Source organism: Taudactylus pleione, unplaced genomic scaffold, assembly GCF_031769625.1.
Source record: "Taudactylus pleione unplaced genomic scaffold, aTauple2 ptg000442l, whole genome shotgun sequence".
NCBI classification, from domain to species: Eukaryota; Metazoa; Chordata; class Amphibia; order Anura; family Myobatrachidae; genus Taudactylus; species Taudactylus pleione.
In genome coordinates this window covers 5,139,938-5,152,141 of record NW_028284844.1, presented here as the reverse complement: position 1 = coordinate 5,152,141, position 12,204 = coordinate 5,139,938, and the positions used below count along the sequence as shown (strand labels likewise).

The 12,204-nt window shown below is 45.2% G+C and overlaps 1 protein-coding gene across 1 annotated transcript in view; it reads right to left on the bottom strand.

Annotated features, from left to right (window-relative positions):
• The window catches only part of LOC148505705 (FRAS1-related extracellular matrix protein 1-like), a 244,847-nt gene that overhangs the window by 95,993 nt on the left and 136,650 nt on the right, over positions 1-12,204 (bottom strand). The window contains exon 23 of the mRNA XM_088447872.1: positions 3,601-3,796. Coding sequence (XP_088303998.1) covers positions 3,601-3,796 — 196 coding nt within the window. The remainder of the gene's footprint in view (positions 1-3,600; positions 3,797-12,204) is intronic.

The window sequence follows — 12,204 nt, the reverse complement described above, 5'->3', positions numbered from 1 at the left end:
GACCAAATCCAAAGCCTCGTCAACGGATTGGTAATACACTCTTGCAAAAGATTCCGGTATGACATCGTTCACCGACTTCCCCGGGGGGTGTGATAAGTGTTGTATCAATCGATATCTGACCTGCCGCAGGATTTTGGCCGCTTTCTGTGTACACGTGTTACGGTATGGCTGCGTATATACCGCCGCACTGCCTTAATTATGCACGCCCCTATAACGGCGTTATAATGCCTGCGTTCGCCTTACCATTCCCCCGTCACCACCCACAAACGACACTTCCTGTCAATCAATTTCGGCAGGGTCTGCATACACACTGCGCGCAGTTTGCATTCCGTAACCCGATCGCAATGGCTAGGTCGCGCACGCACAGTGCGATGCATACGCATGCGCAGTGCAAAAATATCGGCCAAGTGCGTGCGTTTTCTCCTTTGTGTTCCTTGCTGGAAGAGGCCTATTGTACGTTTCACTAATAATATATTGCATACCTTCCAACATTTGGACCTCAGAAGGAGGGACAGGTCGCTCGCCAGAGGCGCGACCAAAAAAGGGGTGTGGCTTATGAAAAGGGGGTGGAGTCTATAGAAAATAGGACGGAGCCTCGCGGCTTCCCCCGTTTTTGTCACTTTGGGGGCGTGCCCAGCACTCTCCGAGATGCTAAGCAGTCCCCAAGCAGTCTGCACACAAGAGAACAGATGCCGTGCGTTCTCCTCCTGCACACCCGTTGCTCTGTTATGCAGAGCAGCGGTTTGTGCTCTTCCCCAACTTCCCCCCCACCGTGGGACACTGCGGCCCGCGGGTGGGACATCGGGACAGTCCCAGTAAAAGGGGACTGTCCCGCTGGATGCGGGACAGTTGGGAGGTATGATATTGCTTTATTTATATTTTCTTTGCATGTCTATTTTCTACTTTACTTTTGTTTTACCTTTATGACGTTTAATACATTTTAGTTTGAGCGTACTGGAAAATTGCATTGCTGTGCTGAGGACAAGGAAAAACTGACCTTTCTCTTGTAGACAACGTGACTGTGGTTTAGGAAGTTACTGGGTCCTTTCTGTAGATTAAGCTATCCAAGGGGGTGTGGCCATCTGGAGGGTGTAGTTACTTGTACCCCAAACAGACTTGGGTGCTTTATACCCCCGGCCTTTCGGGGCCCTGTTTAGGCCCCATAGCTAAATAGCTGGCCACATATTTTTGTCTCAGCTCCTGCTCCGCTCCTCTGATTCTCTGACCTTATAGAACCGCAGCCATTGCAGGGTTATGCGGAGGAATAACAGTCAATGCAGGGTGAGTCGCAGGTGAGGGTGGTTCCACTGTATCCCCTGTAACGTCGACACTTCTGCCATTAAGTGCAAGTATAGTCTAAAATCATGAATTACACATTTAACCCTTCATTAGAAGACTAATGTAGATTGCTTAAGAAGAAAAGACTATATGGCGCGGGGTTAAGTATATGTCACTTTTGCTAAAATATTTATTTCATGTTTAAAGAATATATTAACCCCTAGTCTGCATAAATGATTCCTTTCTGCTTATTATTATTCTGTTACACTTTGCGTAACCTTTTCTTTTTGCCATGTTCCACCACGCACAATGATTATTTTAAATTAATGGATTATCTAAAAAGGACCAGTTGGCATTAGCTAGCCAAAAGAGGGGGGGACGGGGGACATTAACAAATGCAGCTGTTTACTAATAAATAAAGCCTCAGCTGTAAGAAAAATGAATTAGTTGCATTTAATTGGTAGGCTGATCAAGCACCTCTCTTTATTACAATGTCTCGTCTTTCCCTCTATGTCAGGGTGCGTGGCACTCTGACAAAGTGTTTATGAATCGCAGTTTGCAGATGGCGCTGCCGGTTCTCACTAGTTCCAAGCACAAGTAGCATTGTAGACGAAGGGGGGTGCATTTTTTGTTTTGCTACAGAACCCCCCCCTCTGTCTGCTCCCACCCTCTGGGAATTAGCCGTCTCTGATTCTCTTGTGCCAATCTCTCACTGGCAGAGTTATTCCACAAGCACACATTCAATAAATTACAGGCGCCTGGCTGGCACAGCCTTACAGAAATGTAATGCTTTCTGGGAATACGTGTCATCCATTTTCAATTCCGTTTTGGTTTTAAGCACTAGACGTTTTCGTTGAGGATCATATGTACGTAGGTTTACAATGTATGTGTATCCCTAGCAACTTTTTCTATTCCGAAACTTTTATCAATCTCAAGGCTTCTTGCATACCACAGCTGTGATGATATTTGTTTCCTTTAAGTCATTCAAAGAGTGTATTTTCTAGAGAGGCATAGAAATAAAATAGCTTAAGATACTCCAGAAAAAAATAAAATAAACAAAATAACAATTTTATGTATATACCCCTGGTCCCAGGCACTCAACCTGTATATATATATATGTGTAGGTTGAGTCTCCCATATCCAAAATGCCTGGGACCAGTGGTATTTTGGATAATGGAATATTCCGTATTCTGGTATGTTTGCATATCATAATGAAATATCTTGGGAATGGGACCCACATATACACACAGAATGCATTTATGTGTTATATACACCTTATACACACAGCCTGCCGGTAATTTTATACAATATTTTCAATAATTTTGTGGCTCAAGCAAAGTTTGTGTACAGAAATGAAATTCATTTATGTTTCATATACACCCTATACACACAGCCTGAAGGTTATTTTATACCATATTTTTAATAATTTGTGCCTTAGACAAAGTTTGTGTACATTGATCCATCAAAAATCAAAGGTTTCATCATCTCAGTCATGCCAAATAATTCCGTATTTCGGAATATTTCGTATTTCAGAATATTTGGATATGGGAGACTCAACCTATAAAAAATAAATAAAATTATGTGTGTGTGTGTGAATATATATATATATATATATATATATATATATATACACATACTGTATATAAAATGTAAATTAATTTTTAAGAATTTTTATGTTATATACTGTACATATTTTTTTTTTACAAATATTGTCAGTCAATATTTTGGCATATCCTGGAGCAAACAACTAAGTATAAAAAAAAAAAAAACTTTTTGTCTTTGCCACTCCATAACCACAGAAATTAATATAAGTCAGAAACCTTAACACTATACTTCTACAAATAGCAGTTTGAAAACCAATCATGTTTTTCATTTAGAATCATTTCCATGTCAGAAACTATGTAATTTCAAAACCTTATTTATCACGGACTCGGAAATTTGGTGCAGAAAAATTAGGGAATTCCAAAAAGCATTTTCCCGCACACGTGGGAAAATGTGATGCTTTTATTGGAGTGATTGTACTTGGCGACAGGTTGCTATGGCGATGACATCCCTACAGATGGCCTGTTGGAATGGTCATACAGGACAGACAGGCAATTGTCAGCAGTCTTGTAATGTCGTCTCCGGGTTTCAGCTATGCAGATAATGGTCCCCGGCTCATTTGCATGTCTGCAGAGAATAACTGCGCTGAGGGTTTCGGATTGTATTAGTTACACTCAGAAGAGGCATTTTTTTTTCGATGGCCCCCATTCATGAAACAACACGTAACACCATCTGAGTGTGTAATACATGTGTAAGGTGACTGGATGCGTAAAACCTTACCTTTCTCTAGGTTTAAAATGGAGATGTAGAAAGTTTCGGGAAGGGAGAGGTTCTCCCCATCTGTTACGAAAAATCGGAAACTGTCGTGTCCTTTGCATCCGAGGATTATGGTGTGAAAATACCAGATATGGTTCATGTCCAGGTCCTCCTGGGTAAAATTCATGCCGGCATGGAGCGTTACCCAGACAGAATCCACCTGGGTAAATTGAGCAAAATTTTTTACATTTACTCCAATTACCAGGATAATTTCTGCGCTGTATATTACTTATATCCATGAATTTAAGACAGGAAGTCATCATGTAAATAAATGCAATTAAAAGAGTTTTCCACCTGTAGATAACTTTAATGTATTTGCCCTACTGTAACTCTGAATATAGCAGTTTCTAAAGAGTGCAGCAGAGTATGATGTATAGCAGTGTGGGGGAATATATCAGAGTGCACAAAATCACTTGTTTGTGTAGACACACCCTTCATGGTGCTCCGGCTAAAATATTATACAAAAAGAAAACACAACACATAATAAAGACATAATAATAACACATAATAAAGTGGAATGATTTAAAATTTAGGTTCCAAATTTATCCTTTTGGTAGTCTGTAGGGGAGTCTAGGCACTCCAGGTAAATAAATGAGTTTAAGATAGCGTTATCTGTAACGTTTCAGCGTTTATAAAACATTTATACTATCTTTATGTGTGTATAGAATTATATTGTAACCTATAGAGACCTAGAAAACTACCTGAGACCTGACAGCTACAATAGGATTGGCTGGTATTACTCAATCCTCAGATGACCACTCAAAAAAATTTTGTTTTTACATTTCGGGGTATATTTAATAAAGTGCAGGTTTTTAGAAGTGGAGATGTTGCCCATAGCAACCAATCAGATTCTAGCTATTATCTCATACTTGCCTACGTTTGAAAAAGCTTTTCAGGGAGACTGTGAAAGCAGCACCTAAGAGCGTGGCGGTAAAGTGGGCGTGTACTGCTACATCTGGGGGCATGTCATAAAACTGACTTGCATCCAAATGTAAATGAGCCCCAAAGCGGTTAGTAAGATTTACTTATTAATGAAAACACACTGATCCTTTTCAGAAGTACATGTAACCATAGGGATCATTGTGCCTTATAACCAATGCAGGGAACTCATACTAATGATCCCAGTTGAATGTATATATCTGTTTTTTTTAATATATAACAGCTTCACGATGGGTGTAAGATGCAATCAGGGAGATTGCTGGACTCTTCAGGGAGTCAGGGAGATTGCTAGTATTTCAGGGAGTCTCCCTGACAATGAGGGAGAGCTGGCTAGTATGATTTAGAGGCAATTTCTCTGTTAAGCAAACTATTATGCAGGGCCGGTGCAAGGTTTCTTTGCACCCTAGGCACTTTTTCAGCCTTACGCCCCCCCTCCGCCCTCGATAGCTACACAAGCCCTTATACAGTGCCGCAGTAGTGGTCCCCCCTATGCAGTGCCCCCCCAATATAGTGCCCCTTATACAGTGCCCCCAGTAGTCCCCCACCTATGCAGTGCCCTTTATATAGTGCCCCCAGTAGTAACCCTCCCTTTGCAGTGCTCCTAGTAGTAGTCTCCCCCCCAGCAGTGACCCCATTAGCAATCCCCCCACTAGCAGCCCTCCCCCAGCAGTGCCTCTAGTAGTAGTCCTCCCAGCAGTGTCCCCAGCAGTAATCCCTTCCTATGCAGTGCCCCCAGTAGTGGTCCCACCAGTGCAGTGCCCCCAGTAGTAGTAGTCCTCCCAGCAGTGCCCCCAGTAGCAGTTCCCCCCCAGCAGTACCCCTAGTAGTAATCCCCCTCTATGCAGTGTCCCCCAGTGGTGGTCCCACCAGTGAGTAGTACCCTCATCAGTGCCCCTAGTAGTAGTCCCCCCCAGCAGTGCCCTTAGTAGTAGTAGCCTCCCCAGCAGTGCCCTTAGTAGTAGTCCCCCTCAGCAGTGCCCTTAGTAGTAGTAGCCCCCCCAGCAGTGCCCTTGGCAGTAGTAGCCCCCCCAACAGTGCCTAGTAGTAGTAGCCCCCCCAGCAGTGCCCTTAGTAGTAGTAGCTCCCCCAGCAATGCCCTTAGTAGTAGTAGCCCCCATGCAGTGCCCTTAGTAGTAGTAGCTCCCCCAGCACTGCCCTTAGTAGTAGTAGCCCCCATGCAGTGCCCTTAGTAGTAGTAGCTCCCCCAGCACTGCCCTTAGTAGTAGTAGCCCCCATGCAGTGCCCTTAGTAGTAGTAGCTCCCCCAGCACTGCCCTTAGTAGTAGTAGCCCCCATGCAGTGCCCTTAGTAGTAGTAGCTCCCCCAGCACTGCCCTTAGTAGTAGTAGCCCCCATGCAGTGCCCTTAGTAGTAGTAGCTCCCCCAGCACTGCCCTTAGTAGTAGTAGCCCCCATGCAGTGCCCTTAGTAGTAGCTCCCCCAGCACTGCCATTAGTAGTAGTAGCCCCCATGCAGTGCCCTTAGTAGTAGTAGCCCCCACCAGCAGTGCCCTTAGTAGTAGCCCACAACAACTCCACTTACCTTAATCCCCGCTCCGGCATGCTCCTCTGTCCGGCGTCCTCCCGGGCCGGCCCGCCCTGCATGATGGGAGAGACGTCATCGTCTCTCCCATCACTCACTGCGGGAGCCGGAAGCCCGGCTCCCGCAGTGGGCGCAGCAGCCGACGAGAGTCTGACTGACTATCATCGGCTGCTGAAACAAACACACAGCTGCCGGCGCCGGCGGCTGTGTGTTTGTTATACTAATAGTGGAGTGCGGACTGCACTTACCGTATGTTCGCCTAGTGGTATCGCCGGCCCTGCTATTATGACATCACAGTGTGTCAGATGTAAGATTGCCAAAGTATAACAATTGTGGCTGCATCCTGGATCGGCACAAACGTACTTCTTACACGCTGTGACTGGTAATTACAGCAGATGGTGGGAGTGGGGGGAGGTGATTGGGTGGGTAACAGGTGACCCCTGAAGCTGGATTAGAAATGCCAACGGAGTCTATAAAGTGCAGCAGACTAGGGAGATAACCGAACTTAATTACTATTTAAAATTTGTATGAGGGGCAAATAAATGCTGCACGAAGGCCGTGAGCTGTCGCAGTTCCAACCGTTTTCTCTGAACCACAAGATTTTTTCTTTTGCACTCCATAGAGGTGCCCAGGAAAAGCTGCGATGCTGGACTACCGTAATGCTGAGTTACGTGCGCAGCCGCATATGGAGATTGCACATCGCTCGGAATTATATTACTCTCACATTGGACTCTATTTACTACAATCCGCATATTGAATTCGGATTGTAGTGTGATATTACCGAGTGAATTCGAATTGCGAATTCAGGCAATATCACAGGGATTTACTATAAATCCCTTGCAGAGACACAGCTTGTGATAAAGCTCTGTCCCTGCGGATCCCATCCGCACTCTAGTCGCAGTATTTTTGGAAAAAATACCTTGACTAAGAGCCCGCTCATGCGCCGACCCACCGTCGCTGCTACCCCCCACCGACGCTAAGCCCCACCCCCCGCGATCGTGGACCCCCGCGACCCCCCCCCTCCCTTCATTACACTTACCTGCATCCTCCTGGCCTCCGGTGATCTTCTCCGGGCTTCCCGATCAGGTGATCTCCCATACTGCATTGGGACCCGATCACCTGATGACCGGGCCGCAGTGCACTATGGGAGACCAGCTGACCAGAGAGGAACCATCACCGGAGGCCCGATCACCGGTCCCTGGATTCAGGTAAGTAAACAAAAAATGTTTCAATTTTTTTTTCTTTTTTTACAGCAATCAGCTTGCGGTCTGTTTAGACCACACAGTTGATTATTGGTACCGGCTCCCACCTCTGCTCTCCCCGTTAGAGCATAGTGGGAGCCCGGTAACCAGGGGAGACCCTGGATAACGCCACCTCCAGGTGGCGTTATTATCACAGGGCTTCCCCCTGTATTTTTTTACAATTTATTTTTAGTAACTCTGGTCGGATCACATTTCCCATTACAATTATGGGAAATGCAATCTGCTTTACTAAAAATAAGTGATACTAGGGGTTGGAGTAGAATTTTACTAATTCTACTCCAATTGCCCTGTAATAACTACAGGTGAAACTAAAATAATGTGAAAAGGGTGTGAAAACACCCCTTTTCACTTTATTTTAGTAAAAATAATGTTAATAAATAGAGCCCATTGTCTAATATATAGAATACTTCATTACAATACTATATTGTCTATGAATAGGGTATGGTAACAGCTACATTACTTCTACCACTGTCAAGCACATGTAAGCCTGGCGTGTGCTCTGCTGTGTTCTCCTGCTGTAACCTAGCACTTATACTAATGGTTGGCTACAGCATGGTCACCATTGGAAATATTTATGAATCTATCCCACAGGTAACGGTGTAGAACATGTGCTTTGCCCACTGCTATCATCCATTTGTTTTCATTATGTAATCTATACCAGCATATTGTCAGTCTGGGCACTGATTACACTGATGCCACATACTCTAAGCAGTGACCTGCGTAATTATTTTCATTAATGTCCCATTGTATATCATACATACAGCAGCATTTCTTCACTTCACACATTTATTTTTAAAGCGGTGTCACTGTTTTATACTTTATATCTTTTATTTGTATAGGCTCCCTTTAAAGTCCAGAGCCTACGAGGCCACCGCAGGAGAGCCCAGCGCCCATGAGGGAGAGCCCAGTGCCTCCAAAGCCACCGCGGGAGAACCCGGCACCCCCAAGGCCACCGCGGGAGAGCTCAGCACCCCCAATGCCACCGCGGGAGAGCCCAGTGCCCCCCACACCACGGGAAAAGCCAACGCTCCCCAGACAACCATAAGAGAGCCCAGTGCCCCCAAGATCACTGTGGGAAAGGCCAGAACCCCCAAGACCACCACTGGAAAGGCTAGCACCCCCAAGGTCAACACAGGAGAGCCCAGTTCCTCTGCAGAAATGGAAGGTCGGTATACTTGGGTTTGGCTCTGCGGAGACAGCGCTGTGCTCACACATGGGTCTGATAAATATCGCCTGTATTATTACAGCCTTACTGAGACATTGCTGACAGCCCCTATTGCAATGTCAGTAGCTTTCTATGCAAACAGGAGGGAAGAGACACATTCAGCAAGTATTCTCCTAGTTTATACCACTATGGCATTGGGGAGAAGATCTAATAGCTCAGTGCAAATATTTCTTCTGTCATCTGTACAACATAATCTGATGTATCATAAGACACCAAGGCCCCATTTACTAACGAGTTTTATCACCAAAACGAGTGATAAATGTCACTGTGTATGATAAATGGTGCTCCAGCCAATCAGCTCCCAACTGTCACCTGTTAGAAAAATGACAGTTGGAAGCTGATTGGCTGGAGCACCATTTATGCTCCATTTATGGACATATCTGACCATTACTTATCTGTTACATTTCATGTGTGCTAGAGCCGTGTATATTCTTCTGTATTTGTATTTTTACACCTACAACAACCCACCATTTTAAACATCATATTCAACACAGCCCCTCCCATGATTTACCCAACCACACAAACTACTTCCCAGCCATATTTGCCAACTCTCTATGATTGTCAGGGAGACTACCTGAAATAGTAGCAAATTAATCTCCCTGACTCCCTGAAGAGCCTAGGAATCTCCCTGTTTGCACCTGACCCTAATTATGAAGCTGTATTAAAAAAAACCCAGAGATATATACATTCAAATGGGATCATTAGTATCATTTCCCTGCATTGTGTATAAGGCACAATGTTCCCTATGGCTACATGTATTTTCTGAAAAGTATCAGTGTGTTTTCATTAATAAGTAAATCTTACTAACTGTGCGTACACACGGGACGATCGACAATGATATCGTTGTACAATCTCCTGGGTGTGCTGGACGATCGATATCATTCATCCAGCACACCACCAACTCATCAACGACTACAACGACCCGCGATCAACGATCATGGGTCCCTATAGTAACTTGGTCGATATCGACCAGGTTGGCCTGCATGCACGGGCGATGGACGATAATGCTATCGTCCATACGTATCCCCGAGCATCACAGGTTGCTGGGCACAGAAAAATGCACGATATGATCGATATCGTTATCATTCATATCGTCCATTTTAATCGTACCGTGTGTACGCACCTTAACTGCTTTGGGGCTCATTTACATTTGGATGTAAATCAAATCACGCCTCTTAGATGTAGCAGGACACGCCCACTTTACCGCCGCGCTCATAGGTGCCGTTTTCACAATCTCCCTGACATGCTTTATCACAAGTAGACAGGTATGGTCTCAGCTATAGTAACTACCATATTATTATAAGGCTTCCTGGGCCGGCCTGTGAATAGGGACGGTCCTGAGAAAACAGGGACTGTTGGGAGAGATGATACATGTTGCTGTACAGCTTTTACTCTGGGGTGTAATCGATTGGCTGGTAGTAGCTGTTACTACAATTTGCTTCTTGAATCTCACGCATCTGTGCTTCTTTGTCTGACTGAAAGTAGCATAACTTCTCCTTTAATGCAAATATTTGACCTCTGTGTTGAATTCAGCATTACATTTCCTTTCATTTGATATATGAATCATTGCACTGCGTGAAGGAAAACAGTTTTTATAAGCATTCAAAGTTGAAAAACATTCAAATATCAAAATGTGTCTGCAATTTTGGCCACTAGTGTATATGTTTCCTTATAGAGAACTGCATAGCAAGTCCAGCTTGCAAAATGATTTTCTAAAAATAAACATATGAAATAAAAACAATGCAAAACCCATTTCTCAGCTGTGAGGACTGAGAGGGGCATTTGGATAAAGAGGAGACATTTAAATTTACAAAGCACACAAAGAACTTACTATAAGGGGGGTTTGGGCAGGGACGAAACTAGGGGTAAGGGAGGGGGGCCGTAACTAGGGGTGAGGGAGCGGGGCCGTAACTAAGGGTGAGGGAGCGGGTCCGTCACAGAGAGCACAGTCTGCTCAGGGCTCTGCTGGACGGCACCCTGCAGCCAGGATCGTTGCTGGGAGTGCCGCCCGGAGCATCAAGCTCCAGATATGCACAATGTAATGCAGTCTCCTGGAGCATCCTGACAGAGCTGTACTTCTCAGACAGAGGTGTACTTCTCAGACAGGGCTGTACTTCTCAGACAGAGGTGTACTTCTCAGACAGAGGTGTACTTCTTGGCGCTGGCAGCTCCTATCCCTCGGCAATACGTCACGCGGTCAGGAGGCGTGGCCAGCGCAGGGTGCAGTGCCAGCTAGTTACGCAACTGAGAGGGGGCAGAATTTAATGCCTTGGAATAGTGGTTTTTGTTACATTCCAACTTACTGTATATACTCGAGTATAAGTCGACCCGAATATAAGCCGAGGTACCTACTTTTACCACAAAAAACTGGGAAAACGTATTGACTCGAGTATAAGCCTAGGGTGGGAAATGCAGCAGCTGGTAGTGCCCCCAGTAGTAATTCCCCCTGGTTGTGCCCCCAGTAGTAACCCCCCTGGTAGTGCCCCCAGTAGTAATCCCCCCTGGTAGTGCCCCCAGTGGTAATCCCCCCTTTTAGTGCCCCCTGTAGTAATCCCCCCCTGGTAGTGACCCCTGTAGTAATCGCCCCCTGGTAGTGACCCCTGTAGTAATTGCCCCCTGGTAGTGACCCTTGTAGTAATCGCCCCCTGGTAGTGCCCCCAGTAGTCCACCCCCCCAGTAAATTACTCATGACGTCTCTCCCATTACCCACTGCGGGAGCCGGAAGATGGCTCCTTCAGTGGGAGCAGCAGCAGCCGCTGAGAGTCTGACAGACTCTCAGCGGCTGCTGATTACACCAAACACGCAGCTGCCGGCTCCAGCGGCTGTGTGTTTGTGCTGTGTAGCGCTGACCGAACTCCGTCCAGTCAGCGCTACACTTCACTCGAGTATAAGCCAAGGGAGTACTTTTTCAGCACAAAAAATGTGCTGAATAACTCGCCTTATACTCGAGTATATACGTACTTCAATTAAAAATGACTTAAATATTTACAGGTATATCTTTCCTTTATCTGTCCCTAGAAACAGAGAAGGCAGGTACTCTGAGGGCTAAACCAATATTCCGCCAATCATCTCACTAAGAACTAGTGACATCACAGAGGCACGAGGCATAAAGTTCATGTCAGTAGTTCCTAGCGTACAGATAGGCAGCATTACCAGTCATTCTACCCGAATAACTACTGATACCTATACAGGTCACTTATTACTTAGGTCATACTTGCCTACGTTTGAAAAAGCTTTTCAGGGAGACTGTGAAAGCAGCACCTAAGAGCGTGGCGGTAAAGTGGGCGTGTACGACTACATCTGGGGGCGTGTCATAAAATTGACTTACATCTAAATATAAATGAGCCCCAAAGCGGTTAGCAAGATTAACTTACACACTGATACTTTTCAAAAAATGCATGTAGCCATAGTGATCACTGTGCCTTATACCCAATGCAGGGAAATTATACTAATGATCCCATTTGAATGTATATATCTGTTTTTTCTTTATATATAACAGCTTCACAATGGGCGTAAGATGCAATCAGGGAGATTGCTGGACTCTTCAGGGAGTCAGGGAGATGCTACTATTTCAGGGAGTCTCCCTGACAATGAGGGAGAGCT